This window comes from Octopus bimaculoides, chromosome 3, assembly GCF_001194135.2.
Source record: "Octopus bimaculoides isolate UCB-OBI-ISO-001 chromosome 3, ASM119413v2, whole genome shotgun sequence".
In the NCBI taxonomy this organism is placed as follows: Eukaryota; Metazoa; Mollusca; class Cephalopoda; order Octopoda; family Octopodidae; genus Octopus; species Octopus bimaculoides.
The window spans coordinates 32,369,093-32,383,892 of NC_068983.1; the positions used below are offsets into that span (position 1 = coordinate 32,369,093).

Consider the following 14,800-nt stretch of genomic DNA (forward strand, 5'->3'; position numbering starts at 1 on the left):
TAATCAGTCACACCCGGACAACGTCGGGTTATACTGCTAGTATATATATATAAACATCATGATTATACACACACACATATGCATGTGTATACAAATACCTTTAGATGTAGATATTTTCTCCCTCCATTTCTCTATTCTTTCTCCATTCTCCTCCTCTCTATATAGAAACAAAATATTACCAACTTTAGAAATAAATGCTTTTAGTTGTCCTGTCCTTTACAAATGTTCTAAAACCTCTGGTACACTCTCCTATGTTAGCCCTCTGTTCCCCCTTCCATTATCTAACAATTAGGTTATACGGTTGGTATGTGCATTCCATTAGGTTCTAATGTTACCAGCTGTCCTTGGCATCTGACATTTATTGGGACTTTATTTCTTTATTTTAAAAAGAAATAGGTCAGAAATCTCATATGTACACCCGCCCAGAATGTGTGTGTATACAGTCTTTTCTAGAGTACATGCTCTAGGAAAGATTGTATCCTCTGCTCAAATTACTTTTTGTGAGAAACTCTTTAAATTGATTTATTTATCTAGATTTGAAATGTTATTTTCATTTGATAATGTATTGATTAATAATTTTTACACTTTTAATTAAATAAGTTACAAAACTGAAACAAATGTAAATACAGTGAGCTAATATTTGATTGAATAAAATTTGTACCCGAGTTAAACATTTTTTTGGAGTCTAATATTTTCACCTTCACAGGTGGTGGATGGCAGGATCAGTTGAGTAACAAATTGTGTAACATGCCGTTTTACATTCTGAGTTAAAATCTACACATACTTGTAACCCATTCTGTCCCATCAGGCATTCCCCACATTTCATTCACTGGCATCCAACCCTCCATCACTCCTCTATCTATGGTTACTACATGGTAGCTGTAATCACTTGGAAGTAGTATTGGCACATATTAAATCCTCTTGTCTCCTTTCTTTGCAATCTTCCTTGTTGGAGCCACTTCTGTCCCTTTTTCTCATTATCCTCCTTTCCCCATCAACACTGTTTTCATCAGTTACCTCCTTCCTCTGTCTTCAGTTATCTCTTTCCTCTACCCTACTTTATTTAACACTTCACACATCTCAGTACCTTCTCGTATCTTCCACCATATCCCACTCTCTATAACTACCCTTGTGTGCCACTACATCTCCCTCCTCACCACTCCTACACCTTGCACATTATACACCTACTTTTTGATCTATTCTACCTGAGCCACTTCGGTCTCTTACCCTATCCACTCTCCATACTAATATTTCTTGGCAAGCGAAAGCGAAATTGTGATGGCACCTGTGCCCAGCGTCGCCTTTCTGGCACTTGTGCCCGCGGCATGTGTAAGGACTTTCGAGCGAGATTGTTGCCAGTGCCCCTGGACTGGCTATTGTGCGGGTGGCACATAAAATACACCATTTTGAGCGTGGCTGTTGCCAGTACCGCCTAACTGGCCTTCGTGCCGGTGGCATGTAAAAAGCACCCACTACACTCTCTGAGTGGTTAGCATTAGGAAGGGCATCCAGCTGTAGAAACTCTGCCAAATCAGATTGGAGCCTGGTGTAGCCATCTGGTTTCACCAGTCCTCAGTCAAATCATTCAACCCATGCTAGCATGGAAAGCGGACGTTAAATGACGACGATGATGATGTATCTTCACTCTTGTTCACCTCTGCCCCATCTCTGACTATCTGTTACTCTCTCTTTACCTCCTTCTGTACCCTCTCTTATGCTCACCTTGTACATTGAAAGTTTGCTATGGTACTCCGTCACGACCATCTTTATCTTCTTCCCAACTGTTTCCACCCACCCTTATATAATGTAGAGTAGCCATGTATCTCTTTTATAGTAATACACCTCTGTCTATCCTTCTGTCACGCCTTTCAATAGCCTTTCAATACTAGGCATAAAGCCACCTCCTTCTCTCAAATACTCTCTGTCCCGCTTAATAGCAGGAGCTGTTTCCTTTTCCTATTTCCATATTCTTTTTCTGTCTTGCAAGTGGTTAGTGTTTATGAAAGCATCCAACCATAGAAATCATGCCAAAGCAGACAATAGAGTTTGGTGCAGCCCTGTGTCTCACTGCATCCTGGCAAACCATCCAACACATGCCAGGATGGAAAACAAATGTTAAATGATGATAATGTGTGTGTGTGTGTGTGTGTGTGTGTGTGTGTGCGTGTGTGTATGATGGACTTCAGTTCAGTTTCCATTAATGAAATCCATTTGCCAGGCTTCAGTCAGCCCAGAGCTACAGTAAAAGATATTTTCTCAAGATGCCATGCACTGGGACTGAACCTGGAACCAAGTGGTTGGGAAACAAGCTTCTTAACTAAGTAGGCATATTGTGAAACATGCTGTATATTATTTAGTTTCTCCTTCTTAAATCACCAGTAATATATTCAGGTTAACTCATTCTTTTACAAATGTTGGTCTTGTGCTTCTAATTAGTGTTTTGGCAATGTTACCATTATCTAATTGAAATGTTTATTTTTCTTTCAGATTGACTTGAATTATTCTCTTGAAGATCAGGAACCATTTGATATTATAATACACAAAATTACAGATGTGTTGAGTCGAGCAGATGAGGGAAGTGAAAAGGACCAGTTGTATGCAAATAATTTCAAGGTAAGACGGTAGTTTTTGATAAATGCCTCTCAATGTCTATTAGAAACTGTTGTATCACATGTTTGACATACAATATAACGGAATAATAATAATGTCCTTGCAAATTATTCTACTCAAGATACTGGTCATATGCAACTCTTGGCTTTACACTGCTCTGAAGGCTCTCTGCATATGTCCATTTATATTGTGGCACAATCCATTAGGAGCTTACCAATAGGGGTGTTCTACTTCAACACTACAGAAACAAACATAGACTTGCAAGAGAGAATGATTTTGAGCTCTAATCTTCATTTAAAATCAGGATCTATTGAATTTCCAGCACTAATTTTCTGTTTTAATGCTGGTAGCAGACTGGCAGAATTAATTGGGAATTCTATTGAGTGTCTTATAATATTTAGTTTTGTATTTCTACATTGTGAAATTAAATATAATTTGTCATGGTTTTTCTTCCTCCTGGTGTTGGTAAAGTAAATACTAGAACTATACTAAGGTGAATTAGTCAGCTAGCTTCTTCCTCTATAAAAGTTGATTTTGTGCTAAGACGACACAGGCATAGCAGAGACACAGGTATGGGTTGTGGTAGAGAAGACCCCTTCCCAATCATGTAGTTTTGGGTTCAGTCCCATTGCATGGCACTTTGGGCAAGTGTCTTCTACTATAGCCCTGGGTGAGTGAATTTGGTAGACAAAAATTATAAGAAGCCTATTATGTGTGTATGTCTGATATTGTATTTCCCTTGTCACTCATTACTTGAAAACAGTGGCATCAGTAACCGTGTCATTTCCTCTACAAAATCATGTCCTGATTTCTTGACATTCTTAACAAGTATGTTTCAATGTTGTTTGTCTCCAGTTTTTCACGTAAGTCAATCAAGGCTGTTTGTTGTTTGATAGACTGGGAAATTATAACCTTATTTTGGAATGGGTGATGTGTGAGGAAGAGTATCTGACAGTAGTAACTTTACCCCAACATACTCTGGTCTGATCCATGTAAGCATGGAAAAGTAGATGTGAAAATGATTATGATGAAAGAATCAATAAATAAATATATAATCTCTCCAGTCCTGACTTTTCATTCTATATTAAATATCGTATGAGGCTTCCAAATTGAAAGTGCACATAGAGATGCTTATTGTGCCCAAAACTATTGCTGAGAGATTGAGGTTTGCTGACCTATTGTTCCAACTGCTATTTGGACTTGTAAGATTTTAGAGAACACCTTTGCCTCTGCAACTGTCTTTATAAATATTTCTCTCCCACATGACAAAACCAATTGCATGGATCTGAATGCTGAAACTCTGTACCCCATCACATATTCATATTTAAGAAGCAGATATCCAAACCTTTGGGTGATATCCAAGTAATGTCCAGACCTTGGGGTCTTGGGGTTCTTGACTTCTACCCCAACCAAACTATATTGCATTAACATGAGTAAATCTGTTAGTTAATCTCAAATCATCCCTGATAAAAGCAGACCTATGTTTAATGCTGTCCCAGTTGTGACCATCCTGTCGTTTTTTTTCCAGCCATAGAATATCTAGGACTGCATTATATGTCCTTCATATCTTTAACACATTGTGCAATTTGAGAAGGATTTAGTTTCTTTTTCTAACAGGGCCAGTGACAATGTAGAGATTCCTATGTTGGTTCATCTACTCCAGCTGTTAGATTAATTGCTCTCTTGGTTTTTAAAACAAAATTTTTTTAGATGAATGATGGAATGACTTTTTGGTTTGCTAATTTTATCTCTTTTGGACAGAAATTTTTTTTTTAAGAGTGTGTTCTCTGTTCATCATCAAGTGTTTGTTTGTTGTATTTATGTTGATCTTTGAACTGGGACTGAACCCCTAAGAGTTTAGTTCATCCAGGTTACCAATTTACTTAGCCACTAACTCTTGGTCTTCTGTGTCGAATATACATTTTCCCACATTCCTCACAGTGGGAAACTTAATCTTAGATTGTACAAAGGATTCCTGTTTTCACTCTATACACATTCTGCAGTTTTGACATTTCTGTTTTATTTCTTATGTTGTATGATCCTAATCTTTAGGGATCATCCTGTGTAATCTGAAATGTTTTCAGTTATTTCAAGAAACAAAACAAAACTATACAAAATATAAAAACTTGTTACAAGGAGTAACCTTTGAAAAACTATCTTTAGTCAATCAGCAAAATATGTCTAGATTTGTATAGAAGTGTTTTTTTTTTAGATGACCTGTTAAACCAGTCTAGCTGCTGTCTCTCATGGTGGTAAATAGGTTTTTATATCTAATAATTGACTCATAATCTCGCACTAAAGACAGTACACTGTGTTTTGAGCAGCAATCATTAGAAAAGAAAAAAAAACATTGATGCCAGTATTTTACATTGTTACTGCTGCTAATGTGTCGCTGATATTGTGTATCACCAAGTCAGACTCAATTAAGCAGATTTATAATCAAAAGAGTTCCAACCATGACAAATTTTAAAACCTTGTTAACTCAATGAGGGAGTATCTATAAACTTAATCAGCTTGTTAGAAATGGCAGCCAAACCATTGTATTTTCAGGTTGACATCACTCACGAATAGCTTTAAACTGAAGGTTAATCCTTTGATGATTGCTTAAATTTATCAGTGGATTATTTATTGAAAATTTTTTTCTTCATATGTTACTTTAATGAATATAAAGCAGAAAAGGCTATGGTGAAGAAGATACTAACATTTCAAATGGGTTTGTAACAGCTGTGATCATCTTGCCTTTTTGTATGTTCAGGTTTCTATTCTTACTCCTATCTTCCTTTTTTTTTTTTTTTTTGAAGGCAGTGAAGTGTGAATTGAGGAAGGTTTGGTTGCTTATTATTGTAAGATGAGCAACAATGGAGATGTTTCCTTGTTGGTTTGTCATTGTCATGTTAGTTTTCTTAATTCACTGTGTACTAGTGAATATGGCTGGTAATTTCTCCATTAGTGTCAATTTCATTACCATGCTATCTATGTTGTGTTGTGTATTGGTCAGATTACCTATTTGGTGGCTTATGTACTAACAATGACAGTGTGTTGTGTTTATGACTAAGTCTAGCTCTAAGTAGGTACAACAGAGTAGTATAACATTCAGCTGTAAGCAGTGACACCAGCACTATGTCCATCAACTTGCTTTGCTGTGTTCATTTCATCTTTGCACAAAAGCTAGTTCAATGTTTTATTTAGGGTTAAATTTATTGTGAATCTACTTAGTGTTACAGAAACAGGACTCATGAGACACTCTTACAGATCATTGAACTTTGGAAAACTTTAGTTTCTTTTTTCTCCCTCTTACTGGAATTCTTTTATTGGCTGTGAGATTCATATCCTTTCCCCACCTCCCCGCATTCATTAAATCATCTACCTTAGTTCCGTTATTTGCTGCCAAGCCTCAGAGATAAAATTTTCATATATTATTTAAATGCTAAAAGGACTTCTAAATCATCTTGTAAACACACGCACACACACACACATGCATGTATACATGGCTGTGTGATAGAGAAGTTCACTTCACAACCATGTGGTTTCAGAGTTGGTCCCACTGTGTGACATCTTTGGCAAATGTCTTCTGCTGTAGCTTCAGATCAACCAATGCAGAAACTGTATTGAAACCTGTTAGATATGTGTGGGTGATTGTGTTTGACTGCATGCATGTGTATGTGTGTTAATATCTATGTATATTTGAAGTGACACTTTTAAACTAGCAGCAATGATATTCATGTTCCTCAAAAGTATCCAGCAGCTTCACAGTTTGTTTGAAGTTTTGAAATAAAATATCTTGAAAAACCAGTAAAAAAGGTTGGCATTAAGAAGGGCATCCAGCAGTAGAGTAGTCCCTCTACAAGCATTACCTAATCCATACCAGCATAGAAATAAAGCAAACACAAAAATAATGATGATAATGATGGTATATGTCCTCACAAACACACAAAATTTCCTTTATATATGTGCAGGTATGGCTGTATGGTAAGAAGTTTGCTTCCTGCCCACATGGTCCCAGGTTCAGTCCTACTGCATAGCATCTTGAGCAAGTGTCTTCTACTATAGCTGACCAAAGCCTTGTGAGTGGATGTGGTAGACGGAAACTGAAAGAAGCCTGTCGTATATATATATATATATATATATATATATATATATATATATATATATGTGTGTGTGTGTTTGTCCCCCACCACCACTTGACAACTGGTGCTGGTGTATTTACATCCCTGTAACTTAGTGGTTTGGCAAAAGAGACCCATAGAAAATGTATGAGGCTTATAAAAAGTAGGTCCTGGGATTGATACATTCAGCTTGAAAATTCCTCAAGGCGGTGCCCCAGCATGACCACAGTCTAATGGCTGAAACAAGTAAAAGATAATATATAAGTGACACTTTTCAAACTAGCAACAATTTTTATCATGTATTTATACGTGCATATGTGTTTGTGTGGCTTGTATAAAGTGGTAATTTTAAACAGTGGTTCACTCTTATTGTGTTCTTTGTTTAGTTTCTCTTGTCTGTCAATTTGATATTTGTTTACTATTTGTGCACAGTTGTTAAAATTGTTGTTGTTAATCTGAATGTGAAAGAAGCACATTGGTCAACTGGAAATGTCAACAGCAAGAACAACAAACAGTCTACATATTCTTATCAGGCTGAAGCCATAAGTTTCATTTTCTTCATTATCATTAGTACTTACATATTAATATCCTGTCAGGTTGGGCTTATCCTCACTTAGATGCTTTCTTATCACACTAGAGTCTTCATCCTGTCATCACTGGCTTCATTATTATTGTTGTTGTTATCATTGTTATCTCAGTCTTCGTTTTCATCCTCTGCCTCCTCCTCACCATCATCGTTATTAACTGACATTATTGCGTTAAGTCCAGTAATCGTTGGCATACCATCATCGTTATAGCATCAATACCATGCTCGTCAGCTACAGCATCATTATTGTTAATACTTACATCCCTGTACCACCCTATACCTCCCACCTCATCATCATTACCACTACATCAAGAATATCAGTAGATGCACTCATATGCCATGTCTTGAATACCTTTGACCAGATATCTGCTCGATCATGGCTGACTTGGCGTTACACTGCAACAACAATCCACAAGAGGAGTCGAACTCATCATTGCAAGTGAACAAAGTGAAACACTCATTAATTTTACACTATTTTCACTGCTTATATTATAGAAGATAATAACCTATGAAATTTTAAAAAGTATTATAATGAATACAATGCTTCTTTAATATTACTTCCACTCATAAGGTGGTGAGCAGAATCATTAGCACACCTAGCAAAATGCTTAATGGCATTTCATCCATCTTTATGTTCTGGGTTCAAATACCACTGGAGTTGACTTTGCCTTTCATCCTTTTGGGGTCAATAAAATAGTTGGCTGGGGTCAATTTAATTGACTTGGCTGTCCTCTCCCGAAATTGCTGGCCTTGTTTCAAAATTTGAAACTAATATTGCTTCCACTCATAAGGGCCTAATACTCCTTTTTAAATCAATTTGCTGAAGGAGAAATGCCAGAACTTAGTGAAGTAGTTGTTGTGAATAGCTGTTGTTGAGGTGCAGCTTGAACTTTTGTGTGTTGACATCTATTGGAAAGATGTGTGCAGAATGGAAATTCCAAATGGATGCAGAATTTAGATAGCTCTTGAAGAAACAACCATTAACACCCAATTTGTAACTGCTGTCTTGACCCTTTGACACTAGCTCACCTGTGACACCTAGTTTTATTATACAAACTTCTTGTTTAAAATGGTCTCAGTTAAAATCTTCCTTAAAAATTTCATGTTAATTTATATTCCAGACACCTAAACATTTTACTAAATTCTTTGTTACCTTAAAAATTAATTGAAATAAAGGCAGTGTAGTTCAACAGAAATATGTTAACAAAAGGGTTCAGAAATATGTTAACAAAAGGGTCTTCCATGGAACTCTGAGGTTCACAGTTACTAAGATTATTATTATTTATGTTTTAATGGTCTAGTTACAGGAGGAAGAGTGGTGTTCATGGCACTTGCTCTATTCTCTGAGGTAGGAAGGAAAACATTGTTCTCAGACTAGAGATCTAGCTCAAATACCTCCAGTAGGGCAGGCTCCTTTAAAGATATCCAAGGACCAGTTTCCATGTCATTACATAGTTGAATGACAAATCTTACTTTGGTTACTTTTCCTCACAGGTGAAGCAGAACTAGGCACTGCAAGTCAGTGAAATATTTGTTAATGTTGCTTTGCCGTAACTGCATACAATGATGAGTTATTCCTCAATCATGTCATACCTCGTTAGAACTTGATGATCCAGGCCGTTTGAATGGTAAGTTTGTTGGCCACAGACACAAGATAATACCAATGACTTGCCCTTTCTCATATTGTACTCACAACCAGCTGGTATATATATATATATATATATATATATATATATAGGGTAGGCCAGGCCAGTCACCTTGTCCAGTAAATTTACCAGAGGGCAGCATTTCCCTTTCTACTTTTACATTCCTCTTCAATCTGTGAAAAAGCTGAAGGCTTAGTCAGAGAAGACAATCCATGTTCTCAGTCCCCATTGTCTTGTTCACCACCATCACTACCACCTTTACCACAGTATCCCCCCTACCTTACATATGAGCCACTCTTGTAATTCCTTCATTTCATTTATGCTCCATCTCTCCACTTCATTTTGTACGTTTTCTTCAAGCGTGCTCTCATACATACACAAATGCGCACACACACTTTCTATCTCATCTCTATTTTATTCCACTCTTTCAATCAGTCTATATTCATTTCCTGTCTCTCCAACATCTCTTGTTTTCTTTCCTTCCCTCTTCTTCTTCATCTATATTTCTTCTCTCTACTCAGTGTTTTCATTTTTACTCCAAGTTTTCTCCTTATCTACTCCCTCTCCACTTTGTTTCATATTTGATTTAGTCTCCTGCCATTTATTTTCTTTAAGCCACACCTACTTTTCATACTAGTTTAATTCTTAATACTTTTCCCTGCCTTTAATTTGAAATTCTCCCCAGTAACTTTCTGCCCCAGCTGTTATTTTCTTCTCTTTCTCTTCTTTCCCCCTTTCTTTTTCTTCTTTCTCTTTTCGTATGCATAAGTCATTACACTTACACACCAAATTTTTTCTTCAAATATATAAACTATATACTCAAATCAAAACATTCACATACAAATTTGCCAAAAATAAAATGTCATAAAATTTCTTTTGTATGCTGTAAAACCAGTTTTTCTTACTAGATAATCTGTTTTATATTTCTGACTATAATAATAATAATAATAATAATAATAATAATAATATATGGATAAAACAAAAGAAATGAAGATTATAAGGCAAGAAGGAGATAAGGAAGTAAACAATATATTAAAAAGTGAAATACAGGGTGGAAGAAGCATAGAAAAATAAATGAAACAATATCAATGAGTGTGTACCCTGAAAATAAATATGTGAAATGAAAAGGGATTGGAAAAGCTCTAGCATTTTGATTATGCCTTTTGTGAAAGAAATGTAAAGTAGTAAGAGGAGAAAAAGAAATAGGAATTATATCAAATTTATATGATTACATTGCTGGTTTGATGTAAAAAGGAATTGGGACAGTAGAACTGGAAGTGGAGACACAATTTGGGTTAGAGTGAGAGTAAGTGAGGAGAAAAGCGAGTAGAGTGCAAAAAAAAAAAAAAATACAGGTTATGCTAAGAAAGGAAAGAGAGAGAGAGAGTGAGAGCATGTGAGAGAGCATATGATTGTTGTTTTTGTGTAGTATAATGTAATATGGTTATCTCTATAGGTATTAAAAGTATTTAATATGTATTAGACATATATAGCTTATGCATTGCAGTTGCTTGATCAACTAACTGGCCCCCCTCGCCAGAAAATTTCATGTCTTGTGTCTAGAGCAGAAAAAGATTATCTTGTAGCTTTGAGATTTTGATGAGGTGACTGTTAATTTAGAATGATATTTTAGAGTTGGTGTGAGAAGCCAGATCTTACCAGTCTGAACATAAAACAGGTTGAATATTTTGACTGGATATGGCTGGCTTAAATGTGTATGAACTGCCATACTACATGTCAGTGAAACATGGGCCATGACTGCTGAGGACATGCGTAAGCTTGCAAGAAATGAAGCCAGTATGCTCCGATGGATGTGTAATGTCAGTGTGCATACTCAACAGAGTGTAAGTACCTTGAGAGAAAAGTTGGACCTAAGAAGCATCAGACGTGGTGTGCAAGAGAGACGATTGCGCTGGTATGGACATGTGGCAAGAATGGATGAGGATAGCTGTGTGAAAAAGTGCCACACCCTAGCGGTTGAGGGAACCTGTGGAAGAGATAGACTCAGGAAGACCTGGGATGAGGTGGTGAAGCACGACCTTCGAACTTTAGGCCACACTGAGGCAATGACTAGTGACCGGAACCTTTGGAAATATGCAGTACGCGAGAAGACCCGGCAAACCAAGTGAGAGCCTAATCTGTGGCCTCTGCTAGAAGTGTAGCCAGCTCACTTATTTGTATCTTCACTTCATTAGACACTAAACTCTGCTTGCGAAGACCTGTTGAGGCAAGTGAATTTGAAATCGAAATTGAACCAAATTCGACGACTGGCACCCATGCCAACCTCTCCTTCATTGGACATTAAACTCTGCTTGCAAAGACTTGTTGGGGCAAGTGAAATCGAAATCGTAATTGAACCATATTCGATGACTGGCACCTGTGCCAATGGAGCACTAACAGCACCATCCGAGCGTGATCATTGCCAGAGCAACTGTCTGGCTTCCGTGCAGGTGGCCCGTAAATAGCACGATTTGAGCGTGATCGTTACCAGTGTCACCTTACTGGCACTTGTGCCGGTGGCACGTTAGACAATCATTCGAGCGACGTCGTTGCCAGTGCCACTGGACTGGCTCCTCTGCAGGTGGCATGTAAAAAATACCATTTTGAGTGTGGCTGTTGCCAGTACCGCGTGATTAGCCCTCGTGCCAGTGGCACATAAAAGCACCCACTACACTCTCAGAGTGGTTGGCGTTAGGAAGGACATCCAGCTTTAGAAACTCTGCTAGATCAGATTGGAGCCTGGTACAGCCTTCTGGCTTGCCAGTCCTCAGTCAAATCGTCCAACCCATTCTAGCATGGAAACTGGACGTTAAACGATGATGAAGATGATGATGATGATGATATATATGTGTCTGTTTAGCATATGTTTTGACTGGTTTGATTCCCATTGTCACCAAATGTTTTGATTCTGGGAGATATACACAACTCCTCCACTATACTGGATTTAAGCTAGTCTGAACTATGCACATCCAGAAACAAAACATCTGTTGACAGTCAGAGAATGAATCCATCAAAAAGTAGTGTAAATGTAAGCATTCTAAAATGAGGTTAATGGTTCTTTTTATTGTGTTTCATTTGTGTTACTTTATTGTTGTCTTGTCAGTTGATGTGCATTTCTCATATCTATCTTATTAGTCTGGGCTGCAATTTGGTAGAATCATTAGGGTATTGTCATGATGCCTAAGGTATTTAGTTAGAGCGCATTACATACTAAGTTCAAACCACACCTAGGTCAACTTTGCCTTCCATCTTTCTGGGGCTAGTAAAATAGTACAGTCAGTTGATTTAACAATCTTATAGGACATCCTGGATATGAATGGAACTATGAAAGAAAAGAATGTCCCCAAAGAACAAATAAAAGATAGGAATGCAAATGTAAATGCCTCTAAGTCCTTGTATAGGAAGTAAGTCTACCACAGGTAACATTCTGAGATGGTGTAGTACCTATGCCTGACAGCTAGGCATACTGACGTAATATAGAATAAAGTGTTCTGCTTAGAAACACAATAAAATATTTGTAGTCAATTTGAACTCATAGTCTATGATTAGGCAGTCAAATCCTTGTCTGCTTAGCCACATCTATCTCTATTCCTTCTATCAACCCACTGCCCTATTATTTGTGGTTGATGTTTAGTGTTGGTTAAACCTAATTAAGCAGATCTATCATCAGTGGCCTTCAAACTGTAACTCTTTTAAAGACAATTGTTTATGATTTGTCCCTAGCAAGATATTAAACTTCATTCACTGATGAGGCTCTAGCATCATACACCTTAGTCATCACTACTTCTGTGACTGCTCTGGTTCAGGGTGACAATACTTGTTCAGGGTCCCAGTTAGAGGTCAAATAACAGAAGATGGTTCTGTGGCTAAGGCACACAAGATTCAGAGGAGGGCTGGCCGTTAGGCATGTGGCATACAGGTCTATAATTATGTAGGCATCCTGATATCACTTAAACCAATCACTTTGCCTCAGGGTTAAATTGGCCTGTGCCCTCAAGAGTAATCTTGGGAGAGCAAGAGACTAACAGAAAGTAATAAAAAAAACCCATTACTGCCTCTCTGACAAGAATTATTAACCTGCAAACTTTGGCATAGTGGTCTAAGCCTGCTGATACTTGTAGATGGGAGAAGCTATGATTGAGAGAGATGTAGCTGCTATTTCCTGCTAGTTGAGTAGCCTGTTTGAGATACTCTTATTTATGAGCTACTTAATTCTTTTCCACATTCTAAAATTAAGTTCCATAAGGTCATTAGGTTGGAAACCCAACCAAGGTCTCTTTGTGCCTTGATGACCATTTCTGAATAATCTGAGCTTTTGAAACTCTGTTCAATTATTAATTAACAAGTAAATCATTAAGTAAACATTCTACTAACTTGTATGTTTATTAGAGAAGAAATACTGACACATGTACTCTACAACTGACAAGAAGGGATCATTCCATCTTGTGAGTTGGAGATGGAGCGAAAGCTTGTTTTATCTATTTACTGGCACTCCTTTAATGGTACTCTTTAAAGGTTAGCACTATTGTGAGAGGGTGCTTAGATGCCCCTCTGGAAGATACTTAGATACTTAGCTAAGTATCCACCAGAATTGGCCCTGGCCATGACTAACTTAATTGAACCACTTGGGATATGTATAGCTTTCAGCCTCTTTTGTTACTCAAAATTTGGCTCTGATATCTCATGGAAAATTTTGTTATTTTTAACTTGTTAGTTTCTGGGTGTGGGTGCCTTTCTTTCATTTCTTTTGTTTTTAGTTATTGTATATTTGTTACTCACCTCTTTGGGATTTTGGGATAACTGTTGTGATGTGTGTGTTATTGAGGATAGAAGTGATGGGACATGAGGGCGAGTATAGAAAAGGGCAGGTATTTATAATGAAAAAAAAAAAAAAGGATATATAAGTAAATGAACAAAGCAGAGCGGCTAGACTTTCAGGTTTCTTTCCATTTTGTTTTTAACTACTTGTTCTTAGCTAGGACGTTTTCTTTCTTGCTCTCCCCCATCAGCCCCTCTCTTGTGAGAGGGTGAGGGTTTATGAATAATGTTTTCCTGCCACCTGCTACCTCTTTAAGTGTTTATATATATATATAGTGGTATTGATAGTGTGTCTGTGTATTTATATACTGTCATGTGATTGTATGCCTGTGAGACTATTCATATGTGTCTGCCTGTGTTTATGCCTGTTTATGTATGTGCATGTAAGTGTTACTGTGTACATGCATGTGTGAGTTATGTTACTCAGACAAAATAATTCTTATTAAATTACTATGTACGTCTTGTTTATATGTAGATATATCTGTCACTGTCTATCTTTGCTTGCATATATTCATGCATGTTACTTTTCTTTACTTACTTGAATTCTTCCTCTGGGCAAGAAGCAGCTTTCTTACAAACACACTAAGTTCCACCCCTGGAATTTAGATAGGAAAAAGGATGAGTGTTTCACGTTGAACTTTGCAAAAGTCTTGTATATTTTTTTTCCTGCTTCACTTAGAGATTGTATTTGTAAAGTACATGGTCATTTCTTTACTTGAAAACCCTAGCCCTTCAACATTGCCACTTAGACATTTTACTAACATAGCTGAGTGCACTTGTTGTCATAAGTATAAATGTGAATATGTAATTTAGATATAGAAATTGAAGGTTTTAAAGCATATATGTACTACCTTTCTTACTGATTTTAGTTGGAATTTCATAGCTATCTCCTTCATCTGAATTGCAAAACCATAACCTTTGAAATATGATTTGAAGTATGTTTACCAAAAGACCAAGGGTGGATTTGATAGATAGAAACTGAAAGAAACCTGTTGCATGTATATATATATATATATATATATATATATATATAT

The 14,800-nt window shown here is 37.0% G+C and overlaps 1 protein-coding gene across 1 annotated transcript in view; it reads left to right on the plus strand.

The window, feature by feature from the left end:
* Positions 1-14,800, plus strand: part of LOC106874910 (inositol-tetrakisphosphate 1-kinase) — a 123,742-nt gene that overhangs the window by 52,846 nt on the left and 56,096 nt on the right. Inside the window, exon 3 of the mRNA XM_052966130.1 lies at positions 2,488-2,613. Coding sequence (XP_052822090.1) covers positions 2,488-2,613 — 126 coding nt within the window. The remainder of the gene's footprint in view (positions 1-2,487; positions 2,614-14,800) is intronic.